The sequence below is a fragment of the Phaethon aethereus genome (assembly GCF_964289735.1).
Source record: "Phaethon aethereus genome assembly, chromosome: 3".
NCBI classification, from domain to species: Eukaryota; Metazoa; Chordata; class Aves; order Phaethontiformes; family Phaethontidae; genus Phaethon; species Phaethon aethereus.
Window position 1 is genome coordinate 13896620 of NC_138576.1, and position 14759 is coordinate 13911378.

At 47.2% G+C, this 14759-nt stretch overlaps 1 protein-coding gene across 1 annotated transcript; it reads right to left on the minus strand.

The window, feature by feature from the left end:
* Positions 1-214: 214 nt before the first annotated feature.
* MYCN (MYCN proto-oncogene, bHLH transcription factor) lies at positions 215-3881 on the minus strand. The gene is made up of 2 exons (XM_081997335.1): positions 2654-3881; positions 215-1409 (listed from the first exon to the last, which is right to left on the minus strand). The coding sequence occupies exons 1-2, from the start codon at positions 3387-3389 to the stop codon at positions 811-813; spliced, it is 1335 nt and encodes a 444-aa protein (XP_081853461.1). The 5' UTR covers positions 3390-3881; the 3' UTR covers positions 215-810.
* Positions 3882-14759: the final 10878 nt, after the last annotated feature.

The following is a 14759-nucleotide window of genomic DNA, read 5'->3' on the forward strand; positions in this document are numbered from 1 at the left end:
TGCAGTTACCCAGTTCTATGCACCAAACATTAACAAATACATTAACTGGAAGAAACAGGCTAGGAAAAGGCATATATAGTAAATTTCTTTACAAAAGTTTCTTAGTTCAAAAAAGTGATAAAGTAATATCTACTCAAAACTTTCACAACTCATTTTCATACGAAAATATAAGTATCAAATTTAGTTATGTATCAGCATCATACTAAAGTATACAGGCAATGTAAGAATTAGTACAGTACATAACAGAGATTAACAATATATTTGTATACAAAAACATGCTCCTCAAACATTGAGGTATTACAGTACTTAGGTATGAACTTCCAGTCTAATACTGGTAGCAAAAGCCACCTCTCATAACCCAAGACATGTACAAAAGGCAAGTGTGTAGATGGTATTTACAGAAAATTCCCACGGGGGTACAAATGCCAACCCCTAAAGTAACATCTGTTAGAACATAAGCACCATAAAACTTAGGAATGAATGTTTTAAAACTCTACTAGATGTCATCAGCAGCTCCAAATGCTCACAACAATTTGAAAAAAAAAAAAAAAATCCCCACCATCTACAGTTCTTAAGAAGAAAAACAAAGGCAGTCCATTGTTGTTTGGTAGTCTTGCAATAAACTCCTTGCAAGAACATCCATTTGCTCCGTACCCGGATAATATAGTTTGTCGATTACTTCAGGGACTGGATTGAAAGTAAAACCAACATTCTTAACGTCAAAAAACACAATTTTTTTTTTTAAAGAATCAAAAATGTGCAAAGTGGCAATGACTGTCCTGGTCAGCCAAAACAAAACAAAACAAAAGTTTAGCAAGTCCGCTTGTATTCTATTTTCTTTAGCAATTGCTGTTGCCTGGCTTGCAATTTTTCCTTTTCTAGCAGTAACTTCTGCTCCTCTGCCTGAAGGGAATGAACATATTCAGTGGCTTTTTTCAAGATGACAACTTTTGCAGCTTTCTCATTTTTAACCAGTTCTGGAACATGGTCCCTTAATGTGAGGAAACTTGACCGTAGATCATTACGCCGCTGACGCTCCAAGATATTATGGTTGCGTCGACGTTCACTATCCTCTGAATCAGAGTTTCGAGGACTTGAACTCTTAGACTTTGGTTGGATAGTGGGTTTTACTGGACGGGGCACCTCGGTTTTTAACTTCTTCTGCGGTGGAGCATCTTCACTCTCCATGTATGGAGAAGGAGCGGCATAGTTATGCTGCTGGTGAATTGGTGCACAACGCTTTAAAATCAGTTCATTCGGCTGTGTCCTGACTGATGCAAAAGTGGTATTTTTAGGACGCACTGTAATAGTAAGGGTGGTAACAGCCTTGTTGGAGGAGGAGCGTCTTTTCTCCACTGTCACAACATCTATTTCTTCTTCTTCATCCTCTTCCTCCTCATCTTCATCGTCTTTTGGTAACAGAAAATGGAAAATAAAATAGACATTATTCTCACAGAAAATACCTCGAACAAGTATTAGCCCAGATGTATTTATTGACAAAGTATGTACAGTAAGAGCAGCAATGAAATAACTGATGGCAAAACCAGGGTGTGCCCACCATCTGTAGTCAGATATAGATCTGTAGAACTACGTAATGTACATGAAATGACTGAAGAACAGTGATTTCTTTAAATTTAATTAGTTGGTTTTTTAAAACGCTTCTAAATTTTCTATCAAAGCGGGGCCACCACCCACATAATCGCAGCGGCAGAAAAGAGTTTTTAGATGGAATGTATGTATTTTGAATGGAATCGTAGAGCTGGGGTACAAAAGGCAGGCACAGTGCCACAACACGGCCCTTGCTCGGTAGAAAAGCAGCAGAAAATTAAACAATCGCCGGGTTTGTTCTGCGGCAGAAGGTGAAGCTGCTCCTGCCGGGGACCCTTTAAGCCGGCGCTTGGTGCACTGCCAAGAAGACAGCTGTTGGGAAGTGCTTCCTCACCCAAAGCTGTCAAACCAGACATTAAAGGGACAGACTTTGAAACCCGGGACGGATCACCAAGTTTATGGCGACGGTCATATGGACCAGCTCATCCGCACACGCGAAACCACGTTTCGGCCCAAGGGGACTTCTCTGCAGGCAGGGATAGGAGACGTTTCTGGGCATTTTAGGTTCTGCCAGTGAAGTGCTGCTCTGAGGGGCCATTAGCTTGCTCCAGCCTTCCCAAATCACGCCGAATGGCACACACGGTCATCCCCCACGAACCCGGTCCCCAGGGGGACGGTGGCCGCCCGCTCTGTCCACCGCCCTCCCCAGCGCGGCCGCTGGGATGGGGCACGCCAGCCGCACCGGTGGGAGAAGGTAAGGGAGCCCCGCGGGGATCCCCAGCACCACGCAGCCCCCACGGGTAGAGCCTACTGGCCGGTGAGACCCCCGCCCCGCCGCTCCCCGGGACTGCTGCTGCCAGGACTGGAGGCCGGGAGCCGGCCGCCCCCGGGCCCGTCGCTGTCCCCAGGGGTCCCGCCGCTGCCGCCGCGCCTGCTGCCGCCTGCCGGCCGCCCCGCGCCCCTCCGCGCCTCCCGGCCCTTCGCGTCCGCGCCGCCGACGGGGACCGAACCGGGGCGCAGCCGCCCCCCGAGGGGACAAGGAAGCCGTGGGGGCCCGGCGGCAGCGCCGCTACCCCCCACCCCCCCGAGTACCGCGGACGCTTACCCGAGTCGCTGAGCGTGTCGTCCCCGGAGCTGCTGCTGGCCCGGCTGTCCCCGGCGGGGCGCGGCGGGCGGCCGCCCCGCGGAGCCCCGCAGCCCGGCCCCGCCGCCGCCACCGCTCCGGCGCGGCCCGCCGCCGCCTCCCGCTTGTTGACGGGGAAGGGGAAGACGACGGCCGGGTCCACGCACTCGGGCACGGCGGCGCCCAGCTCCGCGCGGCCGCTGGCGGCGGCGGGGCTGCCCGCGGCGGCGGCGGGCCCCGCGGGCGGCGGCGGGGCGGCGGGCGCCTTGCCCTGCAGCTTCTCGCTAACCGCCCGCTCCAGCTTCTCACGGGCGGAGAAGCCGCTCCACATGCAGTCCTGGATGATGATGGAGTTGAGGTTGTTGGTCACGCCGAGGCCGGTCTCGAAGAAGTCCCCTCCATCCGAGCCGCCCCACAGGTCGGCCTCGGGGGGCAGCAGGAGCAGCTCGGACGCCCAGTCCAGGGGGTCAGCGGGGCGGCAGCCCCCCATGGCCGCCCCTCCCCACGGCATCGGCCCCCCCCCCGGGGGGTGCTCCTGCAGCCCGGCCCGGCTGGGAGACAGGGGAGGGGTGGGCAGCAGCTCAAACTTTTTCCAGATGTCCTCCCCGGGGGGAGCGGAGTCCGGCCCGCACAAATAAAAATCATCTTCGTCCGGGTAGAAACAGGGCTGCAAAGAGTCGAACTCGAGATCTGGGTTCTTACTGACCATTCCTGGCATTACGGGTCTCTTCTCGCTGATCCCTGTGTCGGGCAATGGTTTGAGAGACAGGTTTTATGGGTATTTCCACCAAGGGGAAGAAGAGAGGTTCTCCAAAGACCTGAAACTAAACCAAAAATAAAAAAAAGAAAATCAACCACAATTACAACACGAAGAAACAAACAGACACGAATGTGACTCCCTTCCTCTTAACCGAAGAAGAAAAAAAGCCACCACCACATAATAATCCCATCATCAACAGCAAGAAAGAGGGAGCCTTTTGCAAGTTGAGGAAAAAATGCCTCTCACACACCTTTCCTCCCGACTCAAGATACTCTAAGAAAAGCGCTCAGGTAGTGCTCCCACATGCAAAGCTTTCCGCCGCCCTCAGCGCTCCGTGAGGACGCAAAACCAGCCGGCAAAAGTACAGCGAGGATGCAAAGCACCTCCGCGCTTCTGCACATAGCACTCGCCCGCTCTCCCCGAACTGCTTCCAACGCTCAAAACAGCAGAGTAACTGTAGACAGATGCAAGGCTTTGATACCGTAATCTCTCCAGAAAGCTCTCTTAATATGCCAGCAAAAGTAGAGGAAGTTTACTCCTTTTGTCATCTGCGGAGCAGTGCAAAGGGGAGAGAGAAGGATGCAAAAGAGGGGGCGGAGGGGCTCTTTGCAACTTCGCAAATCGCCAGTTCATTCACTCAAAGCGAGCCAGAGCTCCGCATAAAACACAAGGGGGAGGGGGGGAGAGGAGGAGGGGAAATTCAGCAGCAACAGAAATTATCAACCTTATGTAATAATCTCACGCACAAAAATGCATTAAAACCACCCCGGCGCCACCAACAAAGCCTCCTGGTTTGCCAAGAAGGTACGGGAAGTTTTTTTTCTCCCCCTTTTTCCAGCTTAAGACAAGAGCAACGGAGAGGTCGCAAGGACAACAACTTCGCGCGTTTTGCCACTTCATGCAATCGAACCTCCTGCAAACCCGGCAGCTTTGCAGCACTCTCACCTCCGGAAAATGCACGCTGCCGCCCTTAGGTCGGCCGGACCCCCCACTCACTAGCCACGACCAGCCAACCACAGCCCCATCCCTCTTCCGAGACCTCAGTTGCATCAGACATTAAAAAAAAAAAAAAAAAAAGACTTTAAGTCCAAAAAAAGACATTCAGCGTCTTCCTTCAGCTCGGTTAAGGTAACGCGAAGGGAAATCGTTCTGCTGGGTTCACAACAGCTGACGCTGAAACGGAGACCAGAAAAAAAAAAAAAAGCCATTAAACGCCTTATGATGAAATGCAAAGAAACAAGCCCGGCTCAGCTGCTCTCCCCCTGCCCCGCCCCCTGATGACTTCCAGTATTGTACATTTTTCTACTCGCGAAATACATTAAACCGTTAAAAATGCAAAGCAGTAAAGAGGCACCTACAAAAGACAGGCGATCTCAGTGCGACAGCTCCAAAACAAAACAAAAATATCCTCCAGGATTTTCTTCTGCTCAATGAAAAACCCATTCACGCACTGCAATGTCCCTGCGCTTCCTTTCCCTTCCCATCCTCCCTAGTTTAGCAACTCAAATGCGATGTGGAATTGTATTTATTTGATTGGTTTTTTGTCCTCCTGCTTATTACAGCCCAGACCCTGCAGCTTCCTCTTCTTACCTCCTTGGTGATGGTGGTGGGTGTTGCAAGGGGGAGGAGTGGCGGGGGGTGAGGAGGGGGAAGGGGGAAAAAAAAAAAAAGGCAAAAAGAGAAAAAAAAAAAAAGCAGATGATCTTGGATGTTGCACTTTGCTGAGCGCCAGCCCGCCCGGCCCCCGCGGCTGGCCCAAGCCTCCGCATTCACCCTTTGCTTGCAGACAGATGACTGTCACTGGCTGGCTTTGAAGCTGCTGGATATTATTAACCCCCCAAAAAGGCATTAAAAAAAAAAAAGGGAAGAAAAAAAAAAGAAAAAGCTGACACACCCCGGGAGGGAAGCATTTAAAAACAAAAAAAAGCCAGAGAGGAAAGCGAGAGCAGCCTAACCCCACCTCCCCCATTTCCATACAGCCAGGGAGGTGCCTGGCATTTGGCGCCAAAAGCCCCATTCGCTCTTTATTCTCTGCGAGCGGAACGAGGGCCCGCTCCCGGAGCGCCGGGGGCGGAGCGGGGAGGGCGCCCGGCCGCCGCGGGGGGCCGGGGCCGCCTCCGCTCCGCGCCAGCCCGCGGAGCCCGCCACGGCTGCTGCCCCTTCGTGCCCCCCCCATCCCCGCGCCGCCCCGACCCCCGAGCTTGGGGGACACGTCGCCCGCGGGCCGCCGCTCTCCCCACGCCCGGCCGCGATGTCCCGCGGAAACACCCGGGGCAACTAAAATAAAAAAAAAAAAAAAGGCATAAAGGAAGTGCGGGACGAGAGAGTCGCTTCGACCCTGAGCTTTGTAAATCATTAGTAATAATCACCCTGCAGTGACCGCCTCCCCTCAGGCGAGCGGCGGCTTGCAGACCGGCGCCGTGCCGGGCCGCCCCGGGCGCGGCTGCCGGGGTGGGACGGCGGGCGGGCCGCCGGGCAGGCCCGCGCTCCCCCGCGCACACCTCTCGGCCGCGGCTCGGCGCGGCGCGGCCCGGCCCCGCCGCACTGGGCATGGACACTCGGCGGCAGCCGCCGCTCCCGCCGTCCCGCTGCCGACGGCGACACCTTGCGGAGGGCCGGCGGCAGCGGCGGCGCGGCGCTCGCCCGGCGCCTCCTCGCATACCCCCAGCGGCGGGGCACCCACCGCTCTCTCGCCTCCTCTCCCCGCGGGCGCGGCGGCAGCGGCGGGGCCGGCCGCGGGACGGGACGCGGCAGGACGGGAGCGCGGCGCTCTCCTCGGCGGTGCGCGGCGGCGGGTACGATCCCGATCCGGCCGCCGCTCGGGGCGGTGCCTCCTCGCTCATAGGCTGCAGGTTGAGGCGGGGACTCGGGCGTCGCTCGCAGGAAGGCTGGTGGCGGCGGGCGGCCGCTTTGTGTGGGGCGGTGGGGCCGCCGGGGCGCCGCGGGCGGGGCGGCGCCTCCCAGACCCGCCTCGGCCGGCGGTGGGGGCGAGCCCGGGGGCTGCAAAACCGGCGGCCGCGGGAGGCATGGCGGAGAGAGAGCGAGCTCGGCGTCGATGCAGGCGACTGAGGACGGGGAGGCTCCTTCCAAGAGGGCAGAATAAACCCTGGCGGGGGCAGGGGTGGTCCGTGTACCCCTCCACCTCGCCCCCTCCACAGGATTTTGTGCCGGCCGTGCCGGCAGGCCCTGCCTCTCCCCTGTGGCGATCCCCCCTTTCGCCTCCATCTCGCGCTTCAGTGGCCAAAACTCGGAGGCTCCGTCAGCCTTTCAGTGTCCTGAGGTGGCCCGGACAGTCGGCTGTGGTGCCCGGTGCGGTGCTGAAGCCGGCGGGTGTCCAGGGCGGCACAGGGCTGGCCGGGCAGCACAGGGCTGCCGGAGGTAGCGTGATGGCGGCGGCTGGGCTGCCCGTGGAGGCCAGGCTGGTTGGGTTGGCTGACCAAAGGTGACAACTGCTTTGACATGGCCCCAGCCGGGGCAGCGAGCTTCTGCGAGACTCTGCTCCCCCAGCTTGCTCCCACCCACCTTTTCCCTCCATGCAGAGGTGGCTGGGTGCAGTTTGGCGAGGAGCCTGCGGTGGGCCCTGGCTGAGAGCAGAAGGGGCACCTGGGCGGTGAACCCTCTCTACCAGAGCTTCCGAGCGAGCGCGCTCCAAGCAGGCTGTGCCGAAGGTGACTTTTAGGTATCCCGCTATGAGTTACGACTTGGCTGGGAGGTAACCGCCGGCTGGAGTCAGCTGCGGGAGGGGCAGCGCACCGTGGAGCAGAGGAGCGCTGGAAGGACTCCTGCGGGGATTTCAGCCAGCCCCCGTGGCAGGAAGCTGGTGAGATGTCTGAGGTCAGGCTTGCCTGAACTTCCGTGGTGTGGCCTCCATTCCTCTAAGGCACAAGATTCAAGACAGAGGAATTCATCGATTAGCTCATGTATGCTCAGAACTTTGAAGATGCTAAGTTATATTAAAGTGCTGAGCTTTATTAATTTGTGTTTGGATGATTTGGCTGGACAAAAAAGGTGTCGGTGGTTGGGATTTTTTCCCCCTCACATTTCAGTAGCCTTGAACAGGTTGCAGCTTGTGAGGAAACATGAGCAGTTAGTATGTGTTTCATCGGATGTGTGAACGATTTATTTACACTCATCAATAGAGGACCTTCCTCAATTTAAACAATTATATGTGATTTGCTCCTTTAAAGTAGTCTTCTGCGTTTCCTTCAGTGTTTTGTATAGGCAAATATTTGTGTGTCCATACCATAGAGATGGACATGAGCTGCTATCTGATTATTGTTAATTTGTTATAAATTCTCACCTAGATTTTCTCAGCAACCTTTTTAAATTTTCCTTTTTCCTTTTTTTCATGTGTATGTGCATGGGAATAAAGCTATCAACTCTTAGGGAAGTTCTGCTGTGGTGTGTGATATCTTTTGTAGTACTCTGGATGAGAACACTAATGAGGGGTAACACTCAAGACAAATCTTTTAAAGTAACATTCATTGTAAAAACAAAAAAACCCCACCAAAAACAAACCAAAAACCCCACCAAACAGGAAATGGAAAGCAGTACGCTGAGAAACAGTGCCGTTTATAAGCACTATCTGTTTAGGTAAAAAGACTTGTTGAAAGCCCAGAACTATTGCTTTGTCTTGTACCGTTGAGAAAGACATGGAAAACATTGCGCAAAGCTTTGGAAGGACTGCACAAATCTTTGTGATGTTTTGGCTGTTGCTTACTTTGGGCTGTTTTATCAACATTTACTTTTTTTTTCTGATCCCTCCTGTCCCTGAAATGGCATGTATCATCAGGAAGCTTCAAGGCAAATGGAAACCTGAAATTACTTGTAGTTACTGTAAATTTATTATTACGTCATTTCACTGAAAAAACTTGGGAATTAAGATGTGCTGATACTAGAACCGGGTCCCAATACAGACCAGTGGTGTAGCAAATATTTTAAGGCGTTGTAAACAAATTCACTATCTGGAAAAGTAGAAAAGTATGTATAAAAAAGTGTATAAAAGGCTAAAAGTTATTTTTGCTTACACAGTAAGAATCTAAGTAGATCCGGTGGTCTTTAATTTGTCCTAACAAGGAGCCTGACAAAGCACTGTGCTGAGAGCTTGGACATACATACCTGGGCATAATGCATGGGGAGTTACTGGTGTTCAGAGCTACTGAACGTTTTCCGTTTCGTCATTACTGATTCATTAAGGAATGCTGCATAAGGCAAATTTCTCTGGCCACACATACCTTTCTCTCACCCTTACAGCCTGCAACTACCAAGAAGATCAAAAGAAACGGGACAGTATTACTTGATATGTGCGCAGTTGTCTTCCTCAGAGGCACCCAAACTTTGGTACATTTCTGAGTTTTCTTTGCTGATCAGAAGTAATGTATATACTCTCATGACTCTATGTTAAATTGTAAAAAGGGTTTATAAAGGGTTTCCTTAATTGGGGGTGGAGGGGAGGTGTGTGTTCTGAGTCTACTTGGCAAAAGTGTGGTAGAATTGGAATGATTTATCCCTGTTCTGTCTCAACCAGCAGAAATTATGTGTGAAGCATTCTGTGTAGGACTAGAAAGGACATAAGTATGAACACTCATAGAGCTGGGATTTTTATTTTTTTTCTTAAGGACCTGATGCACTACCTATGAAATAGCAGTAGTAGCATTTTCAGGCGGATTAAGCGTTTGGAGGTAGCTGTTAAAGTTAACATAAGAGTTACAAAAGCTGCCAGATTGAGAGCAGCAGATTTATTCCTGCATACCTGCAGTAGACTTGCTAGGTAGCTGTGCAGCTGCTGAGTGTGTGTAATCTAAAATATTCCTCTTGACACTCTCTCTGAAGGTAGAGTCCGGTATTACTTTTACCCTCATTGAGGTGAGACAGGGTAAGGGACTTGCCCAGTGTCACATATGGACATTGAGGCAGATTTTCCCAGTGTGCTGATTGTAACAGTCTGAGGTGGCAGTTGCTTTCCCACAAGTTCTTGCAGAGTGCGTCATCATCATCCACGAAGATGAAAGAATAGCACAGCCTCTCAAAGCCATTGGATGTCGCCTCTGCAAAGAATGCCATCGCCAGTGCTACATGCACAGACGTTCTTGCGACGTGAAAACTCCCAAATACCAGCCATAATACCTAGTGCTTGCGTAATGTTTCACATGACCAAGGCATTGCACAAACACAGACATTGAAAATTTTGAGTTGTTTCACCTGCAGTCACCACAGAGGTCACTAGCCAATCTCACCTGTGCATTCAGAAGCATTTTAGGAGTACTGAGTAATCAGAAAACTAATTCTGTTTAGTTAAAACTAATTTTGAGGTCATACTATTCATAAGAAATACGCTGATAATAGAATATCACTCTGGCTGCTAAGAACAGAGGAGATACTGGTTTTAACTAGGTAACTACGGCTGAATGCTCCACCTTTAAGTGTTCCCAGATATATCAGAAACCATCTTTCAATAGTTAGTGAACAGAAAAAGAGCTTTCTTCCTTCTGGGCTTTCTGTGTACATTTGGTTTCTTCAAAAGCGGTCAGTTGGTCAGACCAACTCCCTCAGCTTGCTTTCTAGCTGCTCAGAGAGCATTGGAAGATTTTCATTAAAACCAGAAGGACTAGAAATGTATTTTTTAGATTTGGCAGAAGCTGATAGCAGTTGCTCAGGAAAACATCCTACTTGCAACAGATTTTTCAAACCCTATATATGGCTAGATAAACATCTAAGCATTTGGTATCTTACAGTTGTATTCTAAAGCAAAGCAAAACAAAACAAAAAGAACTTCAGAAAGTTACAGATAAGACCAGTAAGTGAAATGTAATAGAAACAAGGAGTTTTGAGACCTTGCTTTCTGATGTTTCTCTTTTATGAGAATTTTTAATGTCTAATTAAGAATGAGCTTATTAACTTTTCTTGGTTAAAATATTAATAGGATCTTCTTTCTCTCTCCAGTTCCCATTTTTAAAGCAAACTTCAACAGTTTTAAGATTTTTTAGACCTTTCCCCCTCAGTAAAATTTCATTGAAACTGCCCAGTGAGTTCAGAATTCATGTCAGGGAACAACAGACAGATAACTCTCTTGAATGTGCTTTTTTTCCCCTAGGAAACTAGGCCAAGAGGAAATCAAGTACCTGAATTTAAAAATTATAAATCTATTAAATTTCAGCATTCAAATATATACTTTGTGCACAAAAAATTATTATAGAGAAATATAACTCACTTCACTTAGTCAGGCTGCCACAAGAAACATTATTAATACAAAATCTGTGGATAAATTAATTTTCACAACATTGTAACCCCACACACATTATCACAGTAATTACTTCCTCCTAAATGTATACATAGTACATGAAAATATATCCTAATTGTAAAATCACTTACAAGCATTTATCATTCTTGCAAGTATTCCTTTATGAGTAGGTAGGTATAACTTTCCTAAATTTAATTGTTGCAGAAGTGTTTGCTGCTTAGTGACATACAGCATCAGTGACATAACAGTAGAATCGGATTGTTCTTGTGTTATACTCCTGTTTTTATAAATACCTGTGACACAGTGAATACATTTGATATGCACATGCATTTCAGGACAGCAGCTGTGGGAAAATATTTTTTCTGTAACAGGTGAGTAGGCCAGCTAAAAATGGCCTGATGATACATAATCAGACCAATAATAAATTTGGGTTTTGTTAGAATAATAAAAAGTAGATGAGTTGCTTCTTTTTCACTTTTCAGAAAGATTATGGTGAATGTAATTCATGTTCAGCACACAGAGACACTAATCTGTATCAGTGCTTTTGCATGTTTATTTGCCATGCTGCAAATAAACAGTAATGGTCATCTACCAGCAATTCTGAAGATATCAACGATGCAAATTTATACTGTGTCCTTCAGCCACAGCAAATATGGTAGACCTTTTGCAGGCGTGGATGTCTTTATAAAATAATCTCATCATAAGTTTTCAGTTTTTCTTTGAAAGTCAAGGGTCTGAGCCTATTCAGTCAATACCCACTCCGCTGCCTGTCAAAGCTAGGGAAAAACTCTTTGGAAAATTGACAGAGTGAAGCCCGGCAGAGTCATCCTTACGTTTCGCAGCTCGTAAGCACAGAGGGAAGAGAACGACGCTGAAGGGCAGCTTCCTGCTGCTTTTGACCCACTGCAGGTAATAGGCAGGTGGGAAGAGGACTGGTGAGGTCTGGCAGCTTCATCAAGTAAGTTTTTCTCCTCACAGGGGTCCATGGTAATGCTACAATGCCACTTCATCAGGAAGCCTTGTTGATCCCAGTTAGTTGAGTTCTATGGAAAGCTTAGTTTAGTTAAAATCTTCTTAATGCCACAGCAAGAAAGATAGGGCAGTGAACAGTGGAAGATCTCTGGGGTTGTTCACATGGCTTGTAAAATGGGCCGGCCGCTTACATAGTTTATCCCTGATTCTTACCCAGTTCCTCTTCTACCCGCCCCCCTCTGTTTTGTCATCATATATTCAATCATTTAGTGGTTTGAAGCATTACCATGTTTTAAGTTTATATGTGCTTAAAGGTTTTAACTTGTTTGGAGCAATTAGCCATTTGTGCATTTTTATGCAAGCTCACTTTACTGACTGTTTTTGAAACTTTACCTCAAAATATTTCATTGGTGGCAAAGCCTTTTTAAAGAATTCATTATCATGAAATATTTTACCAGATAATTCACTGAGACAAATGTGAAATGTGCAGTTGGGAAGGTAAAATTATAACCAGTCACATAAACCTGTCTTCATTAGCTCCCTTTCAAGCATCTCCAAACATTACCAATAGAGAGAGACATCCTCGGAGAGTGGTTTGAAGCGTGAATTCTTTAGTTTTCAGTTAGAGTCTGCTTTATGTTTGAGAGGAAGGCTTTCATTTCCTGCATCTGAGATTCATTTTTAAATGCAAGCTAACAGGAAGGTTAGCCTTTAAAGACTATTAGTGACTGGCTGGAGTGGTGTTGGTAACTAGAATATAAGCGGGGAAAAAAAAGAGAAAAATACAGACTTGAGTGAGTGAATCGGGGTATGCATCAAACTATATTCTCAGCTGGTGTCAATTGGTATGGCTTCCTTCCATTGGGACTGTGCCAGATGAGACCAGCAACAGATCTGTCCTGTCATGATTCCAACTTTAGTCCTGGGCCACAACTTGAAAGTAGTTTTCTGGATTGTTTAGTTTGTTCTTATTTTATATGCAACAGATAGAGCCTTTACTGATAATCTGTGGGACATTCTTCAAAGCTTTGCCATAAAAACTGTTAACAGCAGAGGAAACGCTTAACACTTATTGCAGTAATGAAAATATATTCAGACACATTAAAGGCCTTTATGGAGTTTTGATGGTTTTATTATTATTGCCATTCCTGCTTTAGTAAATCAGCGTGTCAAAGTTTTGTTTATTTATGTGTCACAGAAATTATTGATGTATCTCCGGCTGTAAGCAGAAATGTATGAAGGACTATGCCACAATCTTCAGATGTCTTACCATTTCCTCCTTCTTCTGCATGCCTTTCATAGTCTCCCAGAGAGAGCTGGCTGTGTCCTTAATGTCACTTGAGCTAATTCCCATGGGCTTCTGTGAAACTCTCAGCCCCCTTGCCAAGTCATGGACACCTGAGTCTTGAAAAAAGTGTTTGCCTCCTGGTAAAACAAATAAATGATTGCTAGAGATGAGAAACCAGACTCAACAGACCCACGTTTGCATCTGTTTTGGCAACTCCTACAATATATTCATGTGTTTAACATATTCATGCTTTTCCAGGCAAATGCAAGAGGGTTTTGTATGAGCCACAGTCTGTAAGTCAGAAAATTGCTTTGAAGTGAGCCATGATCAATAGGAGACTGAAAGAGGTGTCTCGTTCTGATCATTGTACATAATTATTGTAAAATTGTTTGACAGATTAAAGACTTTCAGAAGTAGAGAGCTTTAGAAGCAAGTGCCACAACAAATGTGGTTTATGAATTTGATTTTTTTTGTCTTCAGTGAATAATGAACCATTTATTGTACTGATCGTATTTGACATTGCAACATTCCTGTTGCTTGCAGTGTTCTGCTTTGAATGTTTTAGGGCTCATCAGCATTATACCTTTGGCCTTGGCTCTCCATATGTCTCAAAGATTTTGTGTGGCCACATATTGTTGAAGTATCTGAACACATACTACATAATCTAGACCTGTCAACTTCCCTCTAAACCTGTCTCTCATGGCATTGTGAAGCCAGTTCTGCTGCCTAACTCCTCAGTACCTAATGTTTCAGGGAAAAAGGAGAGAAAACCTGAACAAGAAGCATCCAGTATGTGGCAAACCAAGGTACAGTCAGAAAAAGGACAGTACAAGACAAGAGTCAGGGCAGCATGTTAATCTTGTAGCCTAACACCGAGAAGAGGGTATCAATGAGAGAAGAAGAAGTTGCATGAAGTTTTGGCTGAACGATATAAATCATCATAACAAGACAGTTTTCCTTTAAAACTGCTCACTGGTTTTGGTTTTGCTTTTATCAGAATGAATTATTTGATGGTCTGGAAGGACTTTTGATTTGGATAACTTAAAATGTCGTGGCAGAAGCAGCAGTTAAAGAAAGAATGTCCTTGCAACCCTTACTTTGTTTAAGAGTTTAAAAATGTTGCTATTTAACTTTAAGCTGAGGAAAATGAAAAACATGCATTTAGTGTTGCTTCCACTATTCTACAAGTGTAGATTTTTGATTGGTTGTTAATTTTTCTTTTGATCATTGTATAGGAGGGACTTCCTTATCTTATTGCTAACTGAAATATCCAAAACTGTAATCCTGGTTGGTAGTGCACAGCTATGTTCATGTGATCAGACTTTACATGTTAAATATTTTTTTGTCAGTAATCTAATATTTATGAGCCATTACAGTATTGAGGCTTTCTGTACTGATAATGCATATATTTGTTTTCCAGTGACATAATTTCATTGCTAAGAACAGTTTCTGTTTAACGTAACTGAAATGTTCTTGATATTCACAAATGTAATTCTGCATAATATCGAGGTTTACAATAGATGGGCCACATTAGCAAAGGAATACAGAAATGTACATTACTTCAAAAAAGCTGAAATCTATATTAAAGGAAGAAAGTGATGGTGAAAATTTATTATGTTTTGTTTTCATCCTGACATTACCCAAGTCTTCTAACAACAATTTTCATTGCATCAGTTCCAGAGTGCTAAATGTGTAGTGTTTTGGCAAGATCATTGCTTCAAACATACTAGGACTGTGCTGGCATTCCCACTCCTTCGACTTGTAGTCTGAGTGCAGGCAGCTACATCAGCATTAATGGGCGCAGAAAATCACATTCTTGTGCCAGGAT